Here is a 27309-nt window from a genome sequence, read left to right on the forward strand (position 1 = left end):
AAAATAGTGTTTAGAAGATAATAATCTGGGCATTGCTTACTTTCTGAATTCAGCACTCTACCCTTCTTGTATTCTCTAACTGAATTGTTTTTCCCTAAATCTTTGTATTTCTTTTATGATCTTTAACCTTTGACCTTAAATATGCTGCAAAATACGCTTGCATTGTTCTCCCTCTTCCTACCCCTCACTGTACCAGGGCAATTTCCATGCTTTTTCTTAATCTTTGTCTACTTATCATCCTCCCCATCATTTTTCCCTAATTTCTTAAGATGCTGCTAAGATTCCCATTTCACACTGAATAACCCAAACACAGCCCTTAGTACTGCAAAATGTAAACTGAAATTGCTTGTTCACATTCTCTCTTTTGCTAGCATTTTGAAGGAAAAGGAGAAACTGAGTCTTGTTCACTGGGCATGCTCAGTGACTAGTATTGAACTTATCTAAACACTGGTGGTATACAATTGTGTATTAAACAAACTAACTTCCTCTTCTGCTTTTTCCTGTTTGCTGCTATAAATTTTTGCTTTGTTAAAAAATAACGTTTCTATAAATTTTTGCTTTGTTAAAAAATATCATTTCTGTATTTAAATTTGTTGACTCCCTAACATCTAGAAATGATTCTCTAAGTCCCATTAAGTTGAAGAGTTTAGTTTACACTGAGGTAGCAAAAGCCCAAAACAAAAACAAAAACAAAAAACATAAACAAACAAAACTCCAAATGTGAGTGGAAGGGAACAATGACTTTCCCATGTGCACAGCAGCTACAATGTCTTCATTCCAATATAGGACATCAGTGTTTGACTTTGTTAAGAATAAAGTTCTGCAACTTGAGAAAACAAAAATAAATACTTAAAAATGTTCTATAGAATTAAATAATCAGTTCTTTCTAGGAAAATAAATTCTAAGCTTCTTCACTAGTTTCATTTTCCTTAAATGCTGAAAAAAAATTCTATAACATGCAACTTTATCAGTTAATAAAACATGTAGGAGCCTTTGCTTGTGGATACCACACCATGAACTTGGAAAGCATTTTTACCGTCATTATTTTTTATTTTTATTTTTGTTGTTGTTCACTCATTTGTTCTGGGAAAACTTCTCTTATTTTATTGTCTTCTGGAAATGTTACTCAATCATAGTTAGCCTTTTCTTTATTATACTATAGCATTTTCTTTAAACTTTCATTTTAGCGTATGTATAAAATAATAGCGTCCAATGCCTTAGTTTAAAGGTGCCTGTTCTACTACTTGATTCCACAAGAACGTGCATTAGATTTTTATCATCTTCATGTCTGCCACACATTGCATAATCTGTGGAATATATTAGTTGATCAGTATAATCTCTTGCCTGAATAATATACAAAGAGACATGGAAACATTTTAAAATATGCAAAAACAGTTTAACATATATGAATATTTAGAGCATACAAAACAAATGAAATAAAATAAAACCCCAAGCTTTCAAATATTTATAATATTTCACCTCAAGCATCTTACAGTTTATAATTTATTTAGAGTTAATATTTTCTTATAGTGTGGAGATTGATTCAAATCTCCTAGGTATATAGTACATGAGTTTTGGGGATAGAAACTATTTGCATCATTGGTGTGCCTAATCATTTCTGGGAAGGAATTCTCATAAGAGCCACAAATACACTGTGATTGGTGCTGGTAAGCACCCTCTTTGTTCTAAGAGCTCCTCTGCTGTGTGTTCCAGCTTCCTTTTCCTCTGGTTTCTAGATACCAGGAGTCAGACAGGTAGAGACACCAGGCTATTCTCACTTGACATGGTCTGAATGTTTGTGTGTCCTCCTCAAATTCAATGTTGAAACCAAATCCCCAATGTGATAATATTGAGAACTGAGCTTTTGGGGAAAAGTGAAGAAATCATGGAATGGGATTAGGACCCTTAAGAAAGAGGCCAGAGGAAGTTCATTTGCCTCCTTCTGCTTTGTGATTTTGCAGTAAACATGTATCATGTGTGAAGCAGGTGAACTCAGGCAATGAACCTGTCAGTGCCTTGACTTGAACATCACATTGTCCAGAACTGTAAGCAATACATTTCTGTTATTTATAAGTTGCTCAGTCTCAGGTATTTCGAGCAGACTAAGATACCACTCTTTCTGAGCCACCCTCACCTCCTTCTGGACCTATAAGTTAGGCCCCTTCTCCACTACTAGCACTTGATGCTGTCAGGAGGCTTCAGAGTGGTTTTAGCACCCAGTGGATGCTTTCATTGATGTTCACTGAGCACCAGCCTTTTTTGTTAGTACTAGACATTGGGTGTGCCAAGTGAGCAAGCCCAGGAGGCTTCTGCCTCTTTTTAACCAGACTGGACTAGCAATTTCCAAATGTTGCAGATCCCTGGGTTGCCTCACTACCCCTTTGCTTTCTCACTTGGGTCACTAACACTCTAAAAATTCAGAATAATTTCTGATGTTGTTGAGAAACCACTTTTTCAGTGTCTTTTAAATATTTTACCCATATTGCATAATACAGTACATTGTCTGGAATTGGTAGTGAATTAATGCTGATTGTACAAGAATTTATGCCTGTGATGAATACAAATATGGATAAAAGACAAAATACTTCCACTCTGGCATTCTTGCTGTTGTTCAGAAACTATGAACCTGTCTCAGTCTCTAACATTTGCTTCTTCCTCTGTTTCCAAGCTATGCAAAGATCAAGCTTGACCACAGGGTGAGGCTTTCTATTTTTAACACTGTGTAGTATTTTATTTCTGTTCATCACTTTTATTGAAATTGGCAACTGTACGTTAATTTTATTTTTCTGAATCCCTCTCTTGAGTATACATTCTATAAAAGAAGGGACAGTGTCTTAATTATTTACTATTGTATCACCAGCTCATGAGACTGACCTGGTATCTTCTAGTACGTATTAATTCTCATTGAATAAATGAGGGGGGGGAAGCAAATTGTGAGATATTCACAGAATGCAAATAAGAAAACTGGGTGATAGGGTAGAAGTAAAGGGACTGAATATGACAAAATTGTATTAAAAAGCAGGATTAAATTGGAGAGACTCCTGTGTACTTCTATCTGAAAATAGAATTATTGAAGGACTTTAATGGTGGGAACAATTGTAATCCTATTTACCTTTCTACAAGATTAATGATTGTAATTTTTAGTAAGTCATCCTTGGGATCTCATAAGAGCTCCAGACCTCTGTTAGAAATCAAAATAAAGTTCTATGTGATTCTTAACTTGTCATAAACAGGAAGTAAATTGCTTGTTACTGTTCACTTACTATTTTCTAAAATTAATTATTCAGGTTATGCTCCCTTGATGGCTCCACTCCCACACACCCTGTAATGTATTAACCTAATGTTCTCAAGGAATAATCTGACATGATTAGCAGAGTCCCCTCCCTGAATTTCATAGTACTGGGCCATTTATTTTATGTATAGTTTTGGACAATTTGTTTTTAAAAGAATGTACCATCTTTCCCTTATGTGGTTGATTTATTATTCACAGAGTTTAGAACATTTAGAAATTTAACTTTTGCCTTAGTAGCTTTATTTATTTATTTTTTAAATTTTTTCAGGCTGCATTTTGATTCATTGTACACAAATGGAGTACATGTACCTAGGGTAATGATGTCTGTCTCATTTCACCATCTTTCATACCCCAGCCCTCTCCCCAATCTCATTTCCCTCTATGTAATCCAAAGTTCCTCCATTCTTCTCTTACCCCACCTCCCCACCTCCATTATGTATCGTCATCCACTTATCAGGAAAAACATTCGACCTTTGGTTTTTTGGGATTGACTTATTTCACTTAGCATGATATTCTTGAACCAGTAACATGATCTGTGTTTCTCCTGAAACAAAGAAAAAAATTTGCAAAATGTTTAACCAAAAACAGAGAAAAAAAATCATAATTACATATCCTAGTCTACATACACTGAATCAAGAAATCTGAACATATTCAAATATTATTCTAAAGATACTTGTGAAAACAATAGAGTGTTGCTACATTATTAAATTGGTAAGCAGGATCAGATGCATAATTTGTGAACCCATTGCAAAATGAAAATATAAAACCCTGTATTAAAAAATAAGTGGGAAGGGACTGGGGTTGTAGCTCAGTAGTAGAGCATTTGCCTAGCACATCTAAGACACTGGGTTCAATCCCCAGCACCACATAAAACTAAAGAAAAGAAATAAAGGTATTATGTCCATCTACAAATAAAATTTTTTTAAAAATCAGTAGGAAAAGTCTTTCCTTGCTTGCATGGTGTTTCTTTCAACTTGTCATAGTGTGTTTTATTTGCAATTTAATGTTGGACTCTTTTGAGTGCAGGGTTAGTCAGACTCTGAGTAAATAAAGGCCTTCACAGACATCCATCCCCGCCCTGGGATTCCACACCAAGGGAAAGCACATTTTGACCCCAAACTCCTCACACCTGTGCAAAAGTCCCTGGGCTGCTGTGTCCCCTGGGTATGAATGGAGAAGGCAGCTGAGAATGAACCCTGGGGACAAAGAGGTGGTGGTAAGAGGCAGAGTCACACAAGAACCAAAGCTTCCAGCACGTGTTCCAGCACACTCTTACTATCCCATTATACACTTTTACAAAACACAAATTCAAAGATGAAATTATTAAGAACTTCATGATGACCACTGGTGAGCATCAAATCCTATGTGCAGGGTCCCATTCAGAGTTCAAGGTTCTATGTAGCTCCAATTGTCACTTACCTTGAAGTCAGCCCTGATGGTAGGTACAACTACAACCTTAACTAATGAGTCATCCCAAGTCATTTAAGAACTAGGACTTCCTAAGATTATAAACAGGGGATATAAACTGTTTTCTATTTATACATTTGACATATGTGATTGATTCTTATTTATAAATTTGATAAAGTGTATTTTTGATGCCTATTTATAAATGTTGACCTTTGACCTCCTGCGAAAGTTTGCTATAAGATAACTTCCAGTGACATTTCAGGACTTTGCTTCCAGAACTCCGGATCAATCTGTACCATAGATTAGGAAAATGTATCTATACCCTTGTGCTTCCTAACATCTTTATGCTCTCCTGGAGTATCCAAAGCCTCCTTTAGTATAAAGTCATTCAGTGTTCACCTCAATAAATTGTCATGTTCCCAAACTGTCCCTTTCTCTTCTACATATTCCCATTAAAAGTAAATAAATCTCTGGTTTGGTTCTTGCTTACTGTCAGCAACCTTTTAAAATAGAATTGACATTGCAACTGTATTTTAATCATTCATTTGAGAGGACACTAAGAGAAACTCAGAATCTTACAAATTTAAAAAAATGTTCACTCTCAAATTCCTGTCATATTGATTAATTATGCCTCTGACAGTTGAACACTACTAGTAACACACCACAAGCAAGAAAGGAAAGAAGAAACTGTGTTGCCAGTGACACAAAATTACACAAAAAAGGAAGCAATGTAGTTTAGCAGTGAATTTGTATTCTAAATTTGATGCTTCCACTAAATAGCCTTGTGACTTTAGTCTTAAATTCCCCTTTTATGAGACGTGATATTCCTTCTGTGTCTCTGGAAAAGTAGGAGGTTTTTGGAAAAGGTAGAGAATCGCACAGTAGGGCTACTCCAGTACCTTAGCATCAAGATCACAGATAGTGGTTGGGTTCATGAAGGACCCACATGAATAACAATGGATACAGAGTTGGGGGCCATTTTGGTAAAAGGTTAAAGCAAGATTCTCAGCTTCAAGTTCATAGTGAGACTTAACTCTCCCCTAATTTCTGTATATATATCCTGTACATTTATCTACTTTTTCATAACTCTGTTAGATTAGCACAATAACCAAAACAGAATTTAAAATGCCAATGTCTTCTTTAGGGCAACATTAAGCAACGTGTCTGTTATTCAGGGCTTAGAAACAGGATAGCCTGAAGCAGGGGAAGGAATAATCCATTGTAGGAGATGCAAAGCTAATAGGTTCATATCTTTATGGAAGCAAATCCAGCATTAATGTGTTACTTTTTGAAATGAGAAAATACACAATTGGTAGATTGTGGTTAAAAATTCAGGTCATTAGATAACCAAATTCTGCTACTTTGAAGACATCCAAATTTGTGGACTCCCTGACAATTCCATTTCAAAAACGTTATCTGATCTCTGGTGGTAGGGTATCAGGGAAAGTTCCCATTCTTTAGCATAACTGCCAAATAGACAAATCTTACTTATGGAAAGTTTTAAATTCCTTTTTTTATCCCTCAACAAACTGAAAAAAAAAAATCCATTTCTTGATATTCTCTTATTTGGGGAGTAAAAAGATATATTTCTGACATATCCGTTTTATTAGTTAAATGTTTTCATTGGTTAAGTATGTTTCCAATTTTGGAAGAAATATTTACAGTATTCCAAGGGTATTGTGTTGTTCTCAGAAATATTTCATTAGTTTAACATACCTGGGCTACATTTTTATTATATACTAACTACAAGGTACATGACAATGTATTTCTTAAATCTTTATCATGAGTATTCTTATTGTATGTACCCTGGGCCCATGTAATGATTTAATTCATTAAAGACAAAATTAATTTAAATTGTGGCAGTATGTTCAGGATATGTTTTAGAACTTTCAGTAACAGACTGACTTTAGTCATTGTCATGGCCACGCTTTAGAAAGTGATTGAAAATCACGATTTATAACACAATAAAGTATTTACCTATTAATCAGATCTATTTTTAAAATTAACATAGGAAATCAGCATAGAAAAATACCAGTTTAATTGAGGGCCATGAACAGTTTAAAGAGACATCATTTATCTGGGTTTTTTTCAGTTATTTTAAAAACAAGACTGAGTTCCTAAGTATAGATTTTTATTAATGGATTTTTCTACTCTTCCTCTAGCTTAAGAATGCCAAAGATGCAGAAAATGGCCATTATTTGGAAGGATAATTCAATTATACTAATAGGTTTCAAAGGTCTGGGCATAAAATGCTACATTCAGAATGTTTGTCTAGTTCATGTGTTGGACTCATTACTAATTTGACCTGTAGATGTTTAAAAGCTAAATTTTAGTTAAATAGCATGCAACTTAAAGTAGCAATAAATGGTATTTAAAATGCAACTGGGAAACTTCTTTTCCCCTTAATCTCTTCTCTATATGTTTCTGTGTCTGCTAGGTTTCTACCTACTATGAAAAACAAAAAGGTATTTTTAAATTTCACAAGACAAATAAAATCTGGTTTGAAGGAATTTGAAAATTGTACATTTTCTGGAAGTTTTGGTCTAAAGCCACATAGTGTTACATATGAACATTGGCCCAGAAATGTCATAAAATGAAGGTCCCTCTCCTGTACCCAAATCACTATGCAGTTAGTAATTAAGAAAGGATTCGAAATGTTCTTTATGAAAACTCTAAGAAGAATTTCTGATAGTCCTTCTTAATTTAAAAATGCCATTGAAAATTTTCACCAAAAAAAGAAAAAGTATATTGTCCTTGTGAAAACAGAGACTTGGTTCATCCAGGAAACCTTAAGTTTATTTGGTTGAACAGTTGCCGGTCAAACAGGCATGCTGGGTATTAGAAAGAAGGAAGGAAGGAAGGAAGGAAGGAAGGAAGGCAGGCAGGAAGGAAGGAGTAGGTTCATGAATGTCCACTTCAAATGTCATAATTTTCTTTTAAATGTGCGGAATTTGATCTTTGATTCAGTGTTAAATTTCCTAATCTACGTTGCATGGCTTGTTTTTGCTGGAGAAATATAAATTGAAAATAAAATAACATGTTACTTAAAAAAATAAATCAGATACAAAATCTTGCCTTGTATTTACAGACAAATTTTAATGGAATATTTCATGGTCCAACACAAATATCAGACCCAATGACACTAATTCTTGTACAGCCTTTGGCTTACCCTGTATAACAAAATCTGTTATTTAAAGTAGATTATAAAATACCTTATGGTAAGTGAACTCCCAAAGACACAAAGAAAATCCTCCGTAAATTTAAAAGCTTATCTCAAATTCTTATTGGCATAAGCTTAGGATGGATATATTATTAATTGCATTATCTTAGGTAGTTGAAATATATAATATTGGTTAGAGTGTGAAAATTAAAAAAAATAGGTTTAGATATTTTTGCTTCTGTTCCTAGTCAACATTAGTAAACACACATAGTGAATGTAAAATTACCTTTTACAGAGTTTTGAAATTTTGGCAATCTCAAGCAAATTTCCCTAAGTCAGCAACACTTTTTTAACCCTTAATCAGCATATTACAAGGTTCATGTATTTCAAGGAGTAATGAATAAATGTTGTACAAATAAGATAACATCTATTTTACCATGTTTAACTTTTAAAACTTCCCTTTAGAAAAGTACAAGAAACATGGGCATCTTTGACGACACCTAAAATGAATGGTTAATGTATGCAGTTGAAAGAAAGTATTCAAAATAATGTGTTTGGCAGAAAGATATATGTTTTGTAGCATCTTTCATAAGTTGTCACTGAAAAAAAGAAAGTTCCATCTTTCAATATCTGTTTTCAAGTCTAAAAAATGTACTAAATGAATAGACAATTCAGTAATGTCCAACAGATAACTAAAATTCAAATTTTATTTTTCCATATTTATCAGACAATTTTTTTTCTGACAAGACTTTACTGAAAGATGAAGTGCAAATGGGAACCCTGTAAGAATGTTTATAAGAGTTGTACATGACATATTTTAAGCGCCACTAAGTACACATTGAATACTTTGTAAGTATATAGGCATATCAACATGCAAGTGTCATGTACCTAATATTACAATATGCATTTTGTTTTTTAAAATGTTAATGACAAAAGTAGATTCAATAATTGTGTTGATTTTCTGTGCAATATGCTTAATTTTGGTGGGTGTTCTTTATAGCACAGAATTTATTGTTTATGCTGTCATAAATATACCCTTCCAAAAGTTATGAATTTCATGTCATATAAATAGAACAGTTTATTTTTGAAGCTACATTACTGGGAACACCTGCATTTCTGGGTACCATTTTCAGAGATAAGTCTTTAAATTCTTTTTTAACATGGCAGACTTGTTCCAAGGTTGGTTATGTTGAAATATTTATGATAAAAATGGAGCTTTCTTGAGGGAATATTTTTTGGTTGAATGAAAAGCTAAACAACCAATTCACAAACATTGATGTGAACTGAATATGAAGAAAATAGATCAGCAATTCCAAACTCATAAATCCTTGTGTTACTACTTAACTGTATCATTGAATCTACAATAAGTACAGCAGGTACAGTTAAATAAATTTGTAAAAAGATTAAAATTTTATACATTTATAAGGAGAAATATTACCAGCTTCGAAAAATTTCTAGATTATTTTTCTCTCTGTTCATGAGATTCATTCAACACATTTGAAACACAATGAAAAGCAAAAAGGTGAAAGATATAACAATTCTGTTTACACTCTATAGTTTTTTAAACCAATTAGTGACCACTGCTTTCAACCATCAATATTTTATTGCGTATGACTTTCACTACCAGCAAATATAAAGAGAAAAGTGTCTACTGATATCATGTACAAGGAAAAGCATCTAAGGAAAGAAAGCATTTGAGGTTTGACAGTACTGTGTATAAGTGTAATGTTGCATTTCATACTGCACTTTAAAGTTCATGTAGGAATCACTGCTGCTTTGACCCTGGATGTGGGAAAAGTGCTTAAGTGCTGAGCCCTGGTAGGTTTGTCTTTTGCCCCTGCAAGCTTCAAATATGTTTTAATGTTACTTCTTTTGAAATATACAGTATATTTCAGAGGGGAAAATAGTGGGTTTTTTTCTTTACATCTTTTTCACATTTGGGCCCATTCTCTCCAATAATCATTTCTTGTACATATATATACATATAAGTGTGTGTGTGTGTGTGTGTGTGTGTGTGTGTGTGTGGTTGTATGTATGCATATTTGTATATATATTTATGCACAAGAAATGTGTTTATATGAAAAAGATGGTAAAGATTGGATCGAAAACTATTTGTAACATATCTATATAACATAGAATCATCTAATTTTAATTTTAAGCATATTTTATAGATTCACCATCAGAATTTGAGAACTGTTTGTGTTCCTTTTTTTCCCTTAGAGGAAAATATGATCACAAAATGGCATTTTCTTTTATGATAATTAAATTACATCATTTAAAAATTCATATTGTGCCTATGCAGACAAAATAAAGAGGGCTTTGTGGCAATACTTTGCATTACTTGGGATTATTTGTTATTAGGAGATCAGTTTTAAAATACTTAAATTTTTGTCTTATACAGATAAAACGTCTCAAAAAAATCATGAGCATGATTTTCACTTAGAATAGCATTGGTTTATAAGATTTTTACATTTTAAAAATTAAATGAAGTATCAGGTTGGATTGCAAAGTGTTGCCATTTAAATTATTTTTAAAAAATCACAATTACATTACAGTGAAATATTAAATAGGCATGAGAAAAACTATACTTATCAAGCTATCATATTATGCCTACAGGAAAAGTTAATCATAGGGAAGGAAAACAAACGCAGATCCATACACCATAGAATACACTACAAGAAATTGGCTTTTGAGATTTCCCAGGGGGTGGGGAGTGCACTGTTATGAAAGTCCCAAAATAATGCTTCCTGGGATATCCTGTAAATAATCATTTCCTCTATTTATACTGAAGTATCATAGCCCATGTTGAAAGTGAGAGGTAGAAGGATTATTGTAAGTATGCATGGCAGAGTAATTACCAGCTATATCCAATAACTATTGCATTCAATATTAATAATCTCAAGACATAAAAATGCTGATGATTTTAGAACCCATTCTCGTATGTTGTCCCCTTGACTCTCTTAATTATCTTGCGTCTTTCAATCCATTGCCTTTGGAAGGGTATAAATGCAAAGGGAATGTTTGGCGTGGAATAGGGAGAGAAAAGGAAAAATAATAGAGTAGGAAAAGAAAAGAGATAAAATTGTCATTAAGATATAACAGCTTTAACTATTAATTATTGAATAAATTTGTTTTCTTAATAAAAGTACTGCAATCTATTAAAATACAAACACTTCAAAGAAAGTTTAAGAATTTTAATTTTAACTAGATATAAATCAAAGTTTAAAACTCAGGTTATTTCTTAATCTACAGTAATGCTAATATCTAAACCAAAAACTAGTTTATTTTAGTATGTTGATATTTAAGTAAGAACAACTTATCTTGTTGAGTTACTTGTGTTTTTGATTAATGTTTTAGTGTGTGAGAGGTGAAGATCAGCAAACTCTTGGATCGTGTTTAAGAATTTTTAAAAATCCCTTTGCATGAAGTATTCAGCAATAGAATTGCAGATATTGCACTGAGTATATTTCAGTATTGCCAGTGTATATTTCAAAACAAATTATATTATCTACACTAAGATTTCCTCTTTCCCAGTATTCAAAATGCATATTATAATTACACGGGTTTCCAACATCCATACACAGCAAGTACAAGATACTTACATGTACGTACACTGTAGTTACCTATATTTTGCATAGTTTTTAGTGTGTACTTTGTGCCACTTAACAAAAAGCATTACTCATCAGTAATTCTCATTAGGTGTTTGATTTATTTCGACTGTGATTATTGGTTAAATTTTTAATTTTTTTATATTCATCACAGATTACCATTTGCAAAAGGAAATATTATTGGGCACTTTTAGAAGGAGCTAAGCAATCATAAGTTTCATGGGAAAATTGCAGTCAGACAAGAGGTTTTGCATTTTATCCACAATTTAAAAAAACATGAAATTTAATATTTGTCCTATGTTCAAAGGAAAAAGGAAAAATATTTTCAATGTTCCCCTTGGTAACACTTTGCAATAAGTGGCACTAAATTACACGATAACTGCTATGTTACATGGAAGAGCCATCACTGTCAAACAGCTGCTGTACATGTGCCTATATGGAATCTCAATGCTGTTACAATCATGAGTACATAATTACAAGTGAGCCTGTCCTTTTATTTGAGATATTTATATTTTTACAAGAAATAAAAATAAATGAGGCGTTAACTTCTTTGTCATAATTAGGAAAGTTAGTTTTCTTTCTCTATTTGTTATTTTAATTATGGAGTTTCAATGAAAGATTAAACATCTTGAATCAATATGAGATCATCCAGTCTAGATTAAACTCCAATATCAGGTTCCTTAAACTGCTTCTTGGATTTTCTGGTAAAAGAAAACAAGTTGAAATCTCTCTCTCTCTCTCTCTCTCTCTCTCTCTCTCTCTCTCTGTCTGTCTTCTTTCTTCCTCTCTCATAAACATTCACACATACACACACATACACACACACAAACACACACATGGTCACCATTATCAGTCTCTGCTCATGCTCTCTGTCTTTAGCCTTGCATTCATGGACTTCCTTTTCTTCTTAATTATGATCATTATTCTACCTAAGACACTCAAAAATGGAAAAGAGGAAAAGAAGAATGCTGTTTAGATTTTTTTTTTCCAATGGAGGACAATCAATTTACACTGTAAACAGTACACTGGCAGAGAATAGCTACTTTTGGTAAAGAATAATGTCCATATTCTACAAGGGGTGTGTGTGTGTGTGTGTGTGTGTGTGTGTGTGTGTGTGTGCACGTGAGTATGTGTGCACAAGTCTTTCATTGAGTCCCCTAGCCACTGTGCTCACTTAGTAGAAACAGAAAGTGGCTGGATGTGCATACAAGTATGCACATTTTAGACTTTGCAATGGACATGGGTACTATTTAGAAATCTTATCTCATTTTTTTTTCTGACTTGTTGGAATGGAAATGAGAAGAATTTTTATAATTTATGCCTGTTCTAGTGAAAATTAAATAATTTTTAAAGATAGGAAAATATAATTCCATTGCTAATTTTTTCAAGTCATAGAAAATAATATTTAGTTCATATTGAACTCTATTTAACTGGAAAACATTTGATTAGAGCTCACAAATACCAATCTACCAGTTAGTTTTCAAGAGCTCAAATGAGATTTTCTATTACTCTAAAGGGTTAAAAGAGTCAAAAATCTGAAATGCAACCAATTTTGGATTTCTAATTTTATAGTGCTATAAGTAATGATTGAGTTATTTAGGCAACAATTTAGCAGTTGGAGCCAAGTAGAATATAGATGAAATGAAAGAGATGTGAATACAGCGTCAATGAAGAGTAGCAATTTTGTAAGTGCATCCTGAAATTAGGCTTTAAATAGTAATTGATGATGCAGTTTATGCAACTTACTTCTGCAATAAGAACCTTTCCATTTGTACTAACAGGATGAATTTTGCTTTGTGGAGTCTTTCTAAAGATTATGCATTGAAAGGTATGAACAGTTTATAAACCTATTCTAGTTTCAATGTGTCTAGTAGCACCTACCTGATTCTCTCAAACTACCATACTATATTAACATATTATTGCATTTTTCCACAGATGGTATGGAGTGAACTGTAAAAACAAGCATGCAATCACATCAATGCAGACTTATTTCCTTAAAATGTCATACTGTATATGATTTATTATGTTAACACTCAACCACATCATATTATTTATGTTCTGTATATTTTGAAAAAGTGCTGCTTGACTGACATCGTCCTTTGTCTTTTGTAAGAAATCAACAAGATAAATGCTTCGACAATCAAAAGGAAAAAAAAAACAACTTAAAATTCTAACATTGTCCTTTAAAGATTTATACTTTTTTGATAAATAATCTAAGATACAGCACCCTTGTCTTTCATTCGATATTAATACACGATGTTGTACTCAACCATTCTCATTCCTCAAAAATAAATTCCAAGATATTATTTGAAAAACCCTAGGCCATCATGCTGTCAGACATCACAAGTGTAGCTACCATTTCATCATATTGTTCTTCTTAAAGGTGCAATGCTTGTAAATGGGAAAATATTTTTTTTTAATCTAACTGGATTTTATTCTTTAGCATATAATAAATTTAAAGAGAACTATTCTAGCAATATTGTATTTTACTAGAAGAAATAATGACTTTAGATCAACTCTGCATCATATTTAAGAATACAGCAGTTCATAATGGTTAAATACATCAAAATTTCAAAATAATCCAGAGAAAGAGACTTTCTTCACCTTGGAGTTGAAAGCATGGCAGAAATTCTCCATCACTCACTGTTTCATAAGTTTGTACCTCACAAAATGCATAGACAGGAATTTAATATAAAGAATTAGTTCATTTATACAGAAAACATATCTTAAACACTTCTTTTTGGCAAACCAACATAGGTAAGCAGCTCTGGAACTGCCAAATTAAAATTTGTAAATTTTTAGCAAACTAAGACTTTATTTTTAGGTTATTATTCAACTGTGGTTGTAATTTAAAACCTGAGGCTGTGCACTGGTTGTTAGCTTAAAATTACCTTTCCTTATAACATTGTGCTTCCATTGTATAACAAATAAAAATTAACAAGAACTAGAAAATTTTGTCATTGAACAGTGCTAGGACATACAGACAAAAATACTAATACATGTTATCTACTTATAATATTGGTTTAAGTAATATCTAAAGGGATATAATGGACGTTAGAAAATGCTTACTTATGACTGAATTACCTACAGCCAAAAAAGTTAAATATGTATCAAATAATGTTTAATTGGATTTATTATATGCACTATATACAGATACTAAAATGTCTCAAAATTGTGCCCTAAGGATACTTCAATTTTGTTTAGGCAGGTGAGTCCTTATGGAGCAAATAAATTATAGAATCAAATTGAGAAATGAAAGAAATCTTTGTGATTCTCAAAGCAGTTAAATGTTTGGAACAATTTATCAGTAAATGAAGCTATAATAACCTACTGGTAGAATCTATGTAATTATGTAAGATGTCATGTCATGATTGCAATCCATATACATGACTCCTGTATCAAATACTACATTTTTAAATAGCAAATTGATACAGCATTTCTAGTATAATCTCAAACATTTCAGAAACTATGCTACGGTGTTTGTTCTCAGTTTGTGTTTTCTAGGGCATATGTTTCAAAAACATGTTGTCTTTGAAGATAGACAGGTAGAAAACATTGTTTGTAAACCTCTAATCTTCAATTAAACTTAAGCATATTAGGTCTTTACCTAATCCTGTTACTTGTGAAAGCTGTCCAGTGAAAAACCAATAAAGTCTGTGACTTAAAGAATAAAAGAAATAGGGAGGGACTCTGCATACATTTTTTTCAATGTATAAAAACAACTCAATATCATGATTCAAGGAGATAATTAACATTGTTAAGGCTGTATATTCAAGCACTGTATGTTAAAAGAGCAATGGTGTGAAATTTAGGCAGTAAGAAATGTCCTGCATTATGGATGGTACAGTAATTAAAGAATGATGCTTTTGACAGCTGATTGTTGGTATACACTGGCTACTGATAGCAGTACAGTATGGAAGTTAATAAAAATAGCAGAAGATGGTAGAAATGATTTCTGAAAGATGATAGCCAGTTTTCTTCAGCAGCCAGCCTGGTAAGTAAAACTCAGAATCGTGGCCTGAATTTTAAATGAAATACTCTTTTTTCTCTTCGGCATTGACTTGGCTGCCTTCAGCATTGATAATGGCTGTGTCAGCATCTGGTGCATCTTCAGCTCCTTTAGCTTCGTTTGTTAAATATGTTCCTGTGGATATTGGAAGAAAACTATGTTAGCTCTGTGAGCCTAGTAAAAAAGCCAGCAATAAAGCTGTATTCATTTAAGGAAAGAACTTATGTTAGATTTCTTATATGTTGGAACATATTCTGAGATGTAACCCACACAATTCACCCTTTTCTCAGTTTTCTAGTGTGTGTTGCTGGTAAAGCTGCTCTTTAATGATTGATAAAGATCACATAAGCAAATGCAGCTGTAGCAATCAGGATCCTTTGTTAAGAGGTGGTTAATGATCATGTCAAATATGTCAACATTCATTTTAGTAAATCTATTTAATAGTTAAGCTATGCCAATTATATGCTACCTGGACCGTTGCAAAAAAATCACATATTTTCCTCACTAATTTACTTATTTGTGTTTCCATAAACTTCTAAACACAAATGTCAAACATATACTTATAGTTGAATTTAAAATATAAATCCCAGAGATAAATTAAAAGCTTTCCTCTATTTTTTTTGTGTGTGCGTGTGTATCAGTTTTTACTCAACTTAGAATTAGTTTGACTCCGTAAAATAATGTTTAGCCAATAACCAATGCTCACAGAATGAACCACTAGCCCAGAGAAAAAAAAAAAGAAAAAGAAAATTTGTTATTTTTTTCTAGGACAAAAATCTCACTACAGGCATTTGGTGGATTTTTTTGTTTGCCACTAGTGAGAAGACATGCAATCATATTAGTGAGGAAAATATGTCAATGTTTTGCAATGGACAAGAGAGCAAACTATTGATAGAATCTGCTTTAAAGTAGCTATCAGAATGAATGGTGACATATTTAACATGATCATTATCATGAATTTCTTGATAGAATTTAGTATTTGGATATCCCCTCCCCCATTTTCACTTTCTCTCTCCACACACACACACACACACACATAAACAAATAGAAATCATAAACACTTGTATATTTGCAAATAAAGCTAGTTTTTAGAATTTTTTTTGCAAAAATTGAGTACTTTATTTAAAATTTAAGTATAACCCACCTTTATGTCTTGCCAGATATCGACCAAGCAGAAATATAGAGCAGAGTGTGACAAATACAACTACAGCCACTATCCCTCCTATGAGAGCATGATCAGGGCCAGTCTGGCCAGCCAGAGCATTGGGATCTGGAAAAGAGAGGATCATGTTATTCTAATTAGTCTGTCAGATAGTCATACTATACCTGTCTTTTGGTCCTTTTGTCCTTGGATTAAATGCATACTAAAAGCATGATGAAGAAGACAACATATACCTGAGGATCTTGGATTTTGAATTAGATACACTGGTTTAATGGTACTTTAGGTTGTCTCTTTGGACAGAAGTTGGTGGTGCTTTTCATGTGAGAAAAAACTATTAGGTAATAAACTATTAGGTAATCAAAAGGGTGTACTGGGGTAGAGATTTCCAACTGATAACAAATTTATTCATTTGCTTTCAGTGCATGGAACTAAGCATTTTCCAGCCTTCCTTGCAATTGGGTGCAACAGTGTGATTTGTGTTCTAGACAATCAATGAAAGTCCAGCAAATAAAATTTTCCCACATGTATCCCTGCCAGGTAAATGGGGGAGATATTAGCTGAAAATGAGAAAATTAGACGTGTAAGCAAAGTATTAGTCACTGATGCTCTAGCTGGAAGAAAAATGCTCAATTAAGAATGCATACAATGAATCAAAATGCAGTCTATAAAAAATAAAAAATAAATAAATAATTAAAAAAGAATGCATACATAGTTCTGGTTATATATGTTGTAGAATACCACAAGTTGTATAGTTATATATGTACATTGGCTAATAATGTCTCTATTCTACATCATGTATAACCAGAAAAATGAGAAATTACACTCCATTATATATGATGTATCAAAGTGCATTCTGTCATGTATAACTAATTAAAGCAAATAAAAAATTAAAAAATAATGCATACTTTAAGGGCTATGAAGAAGGAAAAAAAAAACCTCTATTTTTACAACTGTTGGCATTAAAAAGTTTATCTGTTATGGCAGCTGATTTAAATTTAGCTATCTATTATAACTTTCTTGCATTTCCCTACATTTATGCCATTGGTCATTATTCAAATTTTTTTAAAAAAATGGTTTCCTGTGCTTGGACTAGTCTGTTGTTGAAGGTATCAATTATTTTTCTTATTTCACTAAAGTTTTCAGCTCCAAGATTTCTGATTTTTTTTTTTATTTTTATCTCAATTGAATTTCTCAATCATATTTTTCCTTCTCATTTCATTGTATAGTCTGTCCATATTCTCTTGCATTTCACGAATTTCTTTGGGATCATTATTTTGAATTTTTTCAGTCATTTTATAGATTTCCTTGAAACTGGGATCTATTTCTGGATAATCATTGTGCTCCTTTGTAGGTGTCATTCTTCCTTGCTTTTCAATGTTTCTTGTGTCCCTATGTTGATATCTGTGCATCTGGTGTTAACTCACCTCTTTTATTATATAAAGTAGTTTTTCCAGGAAAAGTTTTGTTTTGTTGTTGTTGTTGTTGTTTTCTTCATTTAGATGTGATTTGTGTGTCAGTTGGAAAGGTGATTTGGTTTTAATAATAGGTAAGCTCCAAGTGTAGCCTCCATGTGATTTCTTCAGTGGTAATTAATGCCAGCAGTCTATGCATGCCTCAGTGGTCTACACTGCAGCAGTTCATGATGGAATCTGCATGACTTTCCAGTGGATGTGGCCTTCAAAAGTCGCATATTCTTAGGAGTAAAACACTGATGGCACCTGGATTTGTGATGGTGGCACCTGTGGTCTTGATGCTGTGGGAAAAGAGTGAATTGCTCCCAAGTCCCATGGGGAAAGTGTGGGCAGCAACAGGGATTATGGTGTCAGAGTCATGGATCAAGAGCCATGGGATTTAAAGGGGAACTTATCTAGGTTCCCAGGGATAAAGCACAGGTGATTCTGGGATTTGTAGCATTGGCAGCCAGATTTCTGGAACTGTGGCAAGAAAAGGAGACTTTTTGTAAGTACTTTGGTTTCACTGGGTTCTTGGCATCATCAGCCCCACATACCCATCTTGTCTCTGAATTCCCTCTTCCTATTTGTTGCTCAGATACCTTGGAATGAGTTTAAATTTTTATTTATTCTACTTCTTGCTTAAATCCCCATATGAACACTGTCATAAATTATAGCCATTTTATTTGCTATCTCTAAGAATTGAGCAGTCTTTTGGGGAACTGAGAAGTCACTCTTGTTCACACGCCTCTGTATGTGTTTTATTTCCTGAAGGTAAATTCTGGAAAGTGTATTGCTGAATCAAAGGGCATAGATATTTTGTAAAGACTTAAAAAATATTGCCAAATTACATTGTACAGTTATACAATCTTTTGAGTGTGCAAATTTATTTCCCACAACTACACTTGAGGGATTCTTTTTCCTCATATATTACTAGCATCAGATATTATAATTAAAAATTAATTTTGCTAATTTGATGTGAAAAACTGACATCTCGATTTAAACATTTTGGATTTGTTAAATTGAAGGTTAGCATAATGATGTCTACATTTCTTGGGCCACATTAATACATGAATTATGAAATGTCTGTCTATGCAGTCTGTTCATTATTCCATCAAAATTCTTTGTTTTAACAGCTCCCTTCACAAAAAGCCTAAACTTTTTCAAATAATATCTCTTCATTTATCTTTCACTTATGGTATTTTCAGTCATAAAAATGTCTTAAAATTTTATGTAATCAAATCTATTAAGTTTTTGTGTTATGATACATGTCTTATAGGTCATGACATGAAATGCTTTTGCCATGATATGATTTTATGCATACAGATTTATCATGTCATTTTACTATTTTATTATTATATTTTAATTCTTCCAAAATACATTTTGGTCTATAATTTTAAGTAATTTACAAAATAAACTTTAATTCTTTTACAATAGACAAGTTTTTCTTTACATAATTGCTTTCATCAATAATTTTATGTTTTATTTAGTTTACCACTGAATAAATCTCAATATATTTAGAGTTTCTCCATATTCACATCTATTTGAGTAACCTGCATGTCCAATCCTACACCAATATTTTAGTTAAAACTCATTTTAATGCCATCAGGACAAGTCTCCCATGAGCATCCCATCAGCATTTGGTTTTTTACAAAAACCAAAAACTTTATAGATTATTTATTAAGGCTGTATTAATTTACAGATGACTTTTATTTTATGCAGTGTATTATCTAGAATTATAGCATGGTTGCTCAATTTTTCAAATCTTCAGTTTCATTTAGTACATTGTATAATTTTTTGATATTGGACCACATATTTACAATGTTATTTTTCATTCAAAAAGAGAATTTTTAACATTTAAATATACTTAAAGATTGAGTTTAAAGCAATATTTTAAAATGTTATCATATTTTCTTTAAATTTGTCTTTATTCTTTTTAAATATCCTTTCATTGTATGTTCTTTTTTACTTCATTTTCTAGAGCATCTTGTCTTATATTTGCTGAGTTTATACTTGTCAAGGTGTTGTTATTTGTTGATCATCAAACTTATTTAACTTTTTACTAGTTTACATAGTGTCTCAGTAATTTCTTTTAATGTTTTTCTTTTCATTGATACAAATATTATATTTTCTTACAGCATCAGTGATCATTTTCTGAACAACAATGAAAATATCATATTAATTTATGATCCCCAAATTGCATCCAAAATCTAAGTGGACAAACTGCAATCCTCTTTTTGACAGTAGCTGATCTGTTTACCTTTTTAATACCTAGAATACTGCCATTTTTAATATTTATACAAAACTCAGTAAATATACTCCTCCTCTGTTAATGGTATGAAGCATACATCTTGTCTCTTAAGAAATAAAATTTCATGATAACCACATATTTGAACCTTGTTTATATGTATAATTTTGTTGTGAACAGCATTCAACTGTTAAAAGAATCTCTAGTTTTATATTTTTTACTAAATAATTTAGAAAACTTATTCATGTTTTGACTATTTATTTTGTCTTCTCAACATTCACCTACGTACAGAATAAATGTGAAATTATTCAGGTTTTTATTTTTTCTTTTTTAAGTGAACTGTTTCCCACCATTGTACCCCAGATGGTATCAGAAGTTTTTGTTGTTTGAATATCTAGGCATATTTTGAAGTTTGTGTCTAGTCAGAATTTTATTTCATCTTTAAACCTATTTTTAAATTAAAATCAGATTGATTCATCTTGTTTTAGTTCATAAATTCTTTTTTGTATTCTATTTTTTATTAACAATTCTAATTTCTTTGTGTAAAAAAACCATATTTATTCATTGTATGTGCTCCATATTTTATATGATATCTATGTCATTCCCTCTTTACAACTTTTATATTTTCATATACTAATTTTACATTTTATTGTAATGGTTTTCCCCAAATTTATGCTCTAATTAGTTGATTTCATTTTACATCATAGATTTTTTTCTTCTCCTTTCAAAGGATTTTTGTTATTGATTGATTATGGGTCTGGTTTGACTATATTCTATATTTAATCCCACTCTATGTTCTTAGTGAATGTTTCTAACACTTTCATATTATTCAAAATAGAAAGTGGTATTTTTATTATGTTTTCTTCATTTAGCATTAATAAATCCATATAAATATTTAAGACAATATTTTCCTTGGTCAACATACTTAATGTCTCATATTTTACATGTTTTTCATAGGTTGTTGGTTCAATTTCTAAACTTTACTTACATCTTTATGTATGTTCTTTTCAATGTTACTGTTGTGATGTCATGCACAAAAATTCTGTTCTGATACTATTGTTTATTCTTGCTTATCCCTAATGATGTAGATCAACTTGACTCCAGAAACTCTCTTTGTAACTGAGACATGGATTATATGATATATATACTTAGTGACAGAGAAAAGAAAAAACCTTGCAATGTAGTTATTTATCTTCATTCTCACATTAAATCTTGGATACTATTTTTTTTTTAATTTTTAAAAAGATTTTTGATGCTAGGAATCAATCCAGGGCCATATGTATGTGAGGCAAGCCCTCCACCACCAGTTTAAAATCTAAGCCCCTCACATAATTTTTAAGGCATTCCTTTGTAAGTGTGTTTGTTTAAAAAATTAAGGCAATCTGATTTGTTAACATTTATTTCAGATCAATTTAAATTTATTATGTTTGTCACTGCATATTTTTACTTGGTTTCAGATATACTTATGCACATGTTAATGTTTTTGAAGAAAATAACCCATAACACTAATATTTATTCATTCTTTTTTAAAGTAGTTTTTTAATTTTTATTTTGGTACCCAAGGGTGCTTTGCCACTGAGCTACATCTTCAGTCATTTATTTATTTTTATTTAGAATGGGTCTCACCAAGTTGTTGAGGGTTTTGCTAAGTTGTTGAGTAAAACGGGCCTCATATTTGTGACCCTCCTTCCTCAACCTCTTCAGTTACTGGAATTAAAAGCATGTGCCACATGCCCAGCACTATTCATTTTTATAAATTTATGAAGGAATACTTAACACTTAGCCTTCATCCATCAATAAAATAAATCATAGTAATGATAGTCTCAAGATTTTTAAGATTTTAAAGATCACTTATATGTATATAAAGAGTGTTACTTTGCTTGTCTACTGGTAAGTATATTTTTTAAAAAGGAAACATCTCCTATGCATTGCTGGCTGTCATTATTTTACTACCATAGTTGTTAAAACTAAAGTTGTCTCCTTCATTTTTATTCTTAGCAACTAAAACAAGCAATTGTGGTATGGATAAGATAAGTAACACCAGAACAATACAGGGATAATACATAAATTGTTAAATCCTACTGGGAATCTCTTATATATCCTTTCTCTCATCCATCTCCTACTGTCACAGCAATAAAAAGATGAAGTACAGCCTTCTGAAATTTCTTTACAGATAGCTAAGTCTGCAATATTATTCAGATGAATGCATCATGTATCTTTTAAGATCATTATTTATTCTCAAGCATTAGCCTATGATTTTCTGGAGGTAGCCTCTGAACACTGGAGTGAGTTGAATTCCAGCAGGTTTGGAAATATATTAGCAATCTCTTACTCTCAGTTCAAAAACAAAAGGATATCATAATATTAAAGCTTTTTGTGCATAATGTCTTTCAATTAAGGTTTTAGATTCTTCATAAAGAACTCCAAAGACAAAATTTATTTCCAATGATAATATTTAGAATCAGTAATTACTGATGTTTAGAAGGGCAGAAAATAATAGTAAGGTAGAGATTTATTTAAAACATAGTATCTATATGGAGAAATCATAAATACATGTCTATTTCTAAAATTATTGCTGGAGAGTTCTATCAAGTGTTTGATTTACATGTAATTTGATCTTTAAAATGTATAAACTTTAATATACAAAATTTCTGAGTTTCTAAGGTCATAGCATGTAGAAAGTGTGAAAGAAATTATAATCAAAGGACAGATTAGATTGAAGCGTCCTGAAAATTTCAGACCAAGAGAACATGAGAAAGGTCTTCAGTCATGCCTGCCTCTAAGAACTTTTGACCCTGTGCAGATGCACACGGCTTCCACAGCACATCATGAAATCCCACCAAGTCAAGACTCACTCCTTCCTATGGTTTATATGCTGAGAGCTCTGCTTTTATAAAAGAAGAACATTGCAATCCTGTGGATAGCAATGAAGGTCATCTTGCTCCTGATTCCCTTTCCTTTCCAGTAATTTTCTTGTTCTTGTGCTTCCCTTCATTGGTTTCTAAGAACTGGTTTATGTATATTCTTTAAATTATCCAATTTTTTTCTTACAAGGCAATTTGCTACCTTGCCTGCACTGATCTAAATTCTTGACAATCAACAGCTACAATCCTCTCTTTACTTGTGGTTTTTGCCTTACAATCTGTTTGAAATCTGGAAGACGCTAGAGTGCATATTCAAATCTGTTTGAATTTGTGGTTTTCCAAGTTGCATTTCTGATCAGTGCAAATAAACTTTGTTTCTTAAATCAATTTGTGCGTTAGTTTTCTTAAAGGTCAACAAAAATAAAAATGCTACACAATTTTTCATTCATGAGATAGAATTCTTTTATAACTTTTTATCAAGTTATATGTAGTTTTTGGTTTTAAAAAAATGGAAAGATTTGAAATTATATGTTTATCCAAAAATATTTTAAAATTAGGTTCCAAGACCACTTTTATAAATATAAGGTGATTATAGATTGAATAAATTTAATCTATATAGATTTAATCTATTATAGACTAAAATGAATACATTTTCAAAGTCAAGGCCTTTTTTATTTTTTTAGCAGAAAGCCTATTAATTTTTTTTTTCAAGTTGAGGACATTGCTAACCAAATTCGAAATTTTCAAGTTGTTTATAATATACTTAAACCCACCTACCACTCTGTGAATTTGGACAAGTTTTTTAACCTTTTCAGCTTTGAAAACAGAATGTTTCTTATTTTCCATGATTGTCAAATCCTAAATATGTCAATGCCCACAAAGGACTTAGAAGAATGAATGACAAAAAGTAAACATTATAAATGTTATTTATATGGGGGAAATAGAGGGAAAGAAGTTGCCTTGCAGAAAAATAAAAGTTTCCACTTTTGATCTTATAAAGACTCATTTAGGATTGTGACTAACTCTAGATGCTACCTGTGACCCTTTCCAAAGCATCTAAGTAGTTGAAAGATCATGGAAACTGTTAAGTGACGAAAAGAAGCATAATATGAGATGGGTGAAAAAGAATCTGGTGGAAGTCTAATGGGTGAGGATTAAATGAGAGAATAATTTGTTGAGTAATCTGTATCAGGCTTTACATTTATAAGTGGTTATTTTATTCAAGGCATGTAAAGCATTGACTAAGAAAATTATAGCAATTAATATAAAGATTGATAAACCATGGGACAGTTTGCCAAAGTTATTTTTCCAATAATGTTTGAAAAGTTTAAAAATAATTATGAAAGTCAGGTTTTAGGATGACTCAGATGACTCCTACTTTAAGAACAAGAGTTGGTGAAAGTTATTTGTAGCATTTTATCCTCTCACATAATTGTATTCTCTTTCCTTCTCCAACTATGAGGATGCCAATGCCCATCTATGCCAAAAGTCCACCCTCTAGTGATACTTCTTCATCCTGGAAGTTATTCTTCATTCCTTCTGTATTTGCAAATTTCAAAGAATAATGAGTTTCCTCATGTCAATTACCCCTCAATTATTTAATCCAGGAGTTTTATCCCCTGGATTAATTCATATTCTCAAGTTTTATCTTACCCCAGAGATATAAGTTTTCTTGAAGATAAAGGTTGTATCTTGCACTTGTAGTACAATCCAACAGCACTTTTACACAGTTCTTAGAACCAAGCAAATTGAGCAAGTAAATAGGTAATATTGCATTCTTATGCTAAATTCTGGACAGAGATTGGATTTTTATATTCCAGTTTTCTGTGCTTAGCAATATATTACTGCCCTTTCATGATACAAAATTATAATAATAATATTTCTAGCTAAATATTTTAGAAATTAGTGCTAAGTAAAAATGACTTACCCAGATTTTTATTTTATTAATGCTTAAGATAATTTAGTTCTGATTTTTTTCTATGTACTTAAGGGCCTACTTTCCCCTCTTTAAAGATAATAATGCTTCAGAAAGAGGATCAGTATGATAAAAGGTTAGACATAATTATATATAATTTGAAGAAAAAAATAAACTGTCCTTTGGCAGTACATGACATTAGCGAAGTCTCTGGAGAAAAATGCATTACTACATTCACTTAAGGGCCATCTATTACCTTCTAATTTTATGAACAATTATCATTCCTGACAAAATGCTTAAGAACAATCTCTAAAGGATAGAAAACAAAAATATGTAATTCTTCTTGGATGTACAGCAACTTACAATTAGTACCATAAGCATTGTGCATACAGACTTTAAGTTTATGAGTTCCATATTAAGGCTACTTGCCATGGTTTGGTTACAAGACATTGTCCAAAAGTTCCTTGTGATGCAGAAATATTCAGAGGAAAAATCATTGGATTATGTGAACTGTAGCCTAATCATTCCATTCAGTTGTAATGAAGTAACTAGGTGGTAATTGTAGGTAGGTGGGCAATTGGTCTTTACTTAGGCAACTTAGTCTTTCCTTTGAAAATGTATTTATTACAATATTAGTTTGTTTCCATATCAAGCTGATAAGTGACAAATGGTTGCCCTGTAGTAGTCAGTTTTCCATCATTATTTCAAAATACCTCTGGTAAGTAACTTATAAGAGATGTTGTTTATTTTGGTTCTTGATTTCAAAGGTTGCTGTCCAACACTGGGCAGACTATTGCTATGGCCTCTGGTGTATGCCAAAGGGCAATGGCAGGAAGTGTGTGATGGAACAAACAGCTCACCTCAGGTCAGGAAGCAAAAGGAAGAGGAAAAGACTGGGGTCTCACAATCCCCTTTGAAAGCATACCTGGGTGAGTTAAGGATTTACTGAAGATCCCAGAAACTTTGACTAGCACCATCCTGGAGAGGAAGCCTTTAGCAAATGTGCACTTGAGAGACACCCAACACTCAAACTAGAGTATGCCCTTAAATGTTTCAATTTGTAATATCATATAGATTTCCTATTCAAAATGATTTTGATGGTAATTGTACAAGCACTGTTTTTTTCTGATTGGGGTGGTTTGGTTTTAGAGTTTCAAGATTTTTTTCTTTTTTTAGCATGTAAAATATTTGAATACTGCACTCGATTTGATCTTGAGATTAGAAATTTAAGTGGAACATTTCTCTTCAAATTAAATTTTAATTTTTGGAAAAATCAGTTTGTATCATAATTCTTCATTTTACTGATCTCTCTCCATGGTAAACCTGAGTTAGTATTTCTTTGACTTCTTCAAGTGAGGAAATTTTTGAGCTTTGAATTTGCACAGTTTCAGAGAGGACTCTCAAACCAGCAAAGCAGTTCAGCTATTAGGACCAAGGGCCCTTCAAAAGTGCTTCACCTTCTTTAGCACTGACATTCAAAACAGGAGAGAATTCCACAGAAGGAGGATACCTTTGTGATATCAGGAGGAAAGTGAAAGAAAGGAATGGTTTTTAAGGTTATGTAGGTGATCAAAGAAAAAACTAAGTAAAATTTTTAATTTTTAATAACCACAGACCATTTGCTACTGGATAAGTCAGGCAAATTATCCTTTAGATACATGACATAGAATCTAATATTCCTGCATTAAATAATAGTCTTTTAAAATAAAAGAATCTGAAAAACATCTTACTCAGAACCATAAGATTTAAGTTCCAGTTTTAAGTTGATCTTTCTTTTTTTCAATATCTCTATCTGTAAACCAGGGGACATATCTGTTCGTTCTTTCTCAAAGTTATTGCTAAAATCAATTTAGAAGGAATCTCTTATGGTCTGAATTTGGCCCCCTGTAGAATTCATGTACTGACATCTTAACCATACCATGATGATATTAGGAGGTGTAGGACTGGGGAGGTGAAGTCATATGGGCTCTGTCTTAATTAATGGGATTAGTGCCCTTATAAAAGAGGCCCCAAAGAGGCCTTTTGTCATGCCTTTACCCAGCAAAAAGGTACCACCTATGAACCAGAAAGAGGGCCATCACCAGACACCAAAGCTACCAGAGCCTTCATCTTGGCCTTCTAACTAGCCTCAAAATTGTGGGAAATTTTTATTGTTTATTAACACACAATTTGTGGTATTTATTATAGCAATCT

The 27309-nt window shown here is 32.1% G+C and overlaps 1 protein-coding gene across 4 annotated transcripts in view; it reads right to left on the reverse strand.

The window, feature by feature from the left end:
- Nucleotides 1-13469: 13469 nt before the first annotated feature.
- The window catches only part of Cadm2 (cell adhesion molecule 2), a 1011411-nt gene continuing 997571 nt past the window's right edge, over nucleotides 13470-27309 (reverse strand). For all 4 annotated transcript variants that reach the window (XM_047563029.1, XM_047563030.1, XM_047563028.1 and 1 more), the window contains 2 exons: nucleotides 16621-16746; nucleotides 13470-15611 (listed from right to left, as the gene is read on the reverse strand). In XM_047563029.1, the coding sequence (XP_047418985.1) occupies nucleotides 15493-15611; nucleotides 16621-16746 (245 nt within the window). In that variant the 3' untranslated portion in view covers nucleotides 13470-15492. The remainder of the gene's footprint in view (nucleotides 15612-16620; nucleotides 16747-27309) is intronic.

The sequence above is a fragment of the Sciurus carolinensis genome, chromosome 9, assembly GCF_902686445.1.
Source record: "Sciurus carolinensis chromosome 9, mSciCar1.2, whole genome shotgun sequence".
NCBI lineage: Eukaryota > Metazoa > Chordata > Mammalia > Rodentia > Sciuridae > Sciurus > Sciurus carolinensis.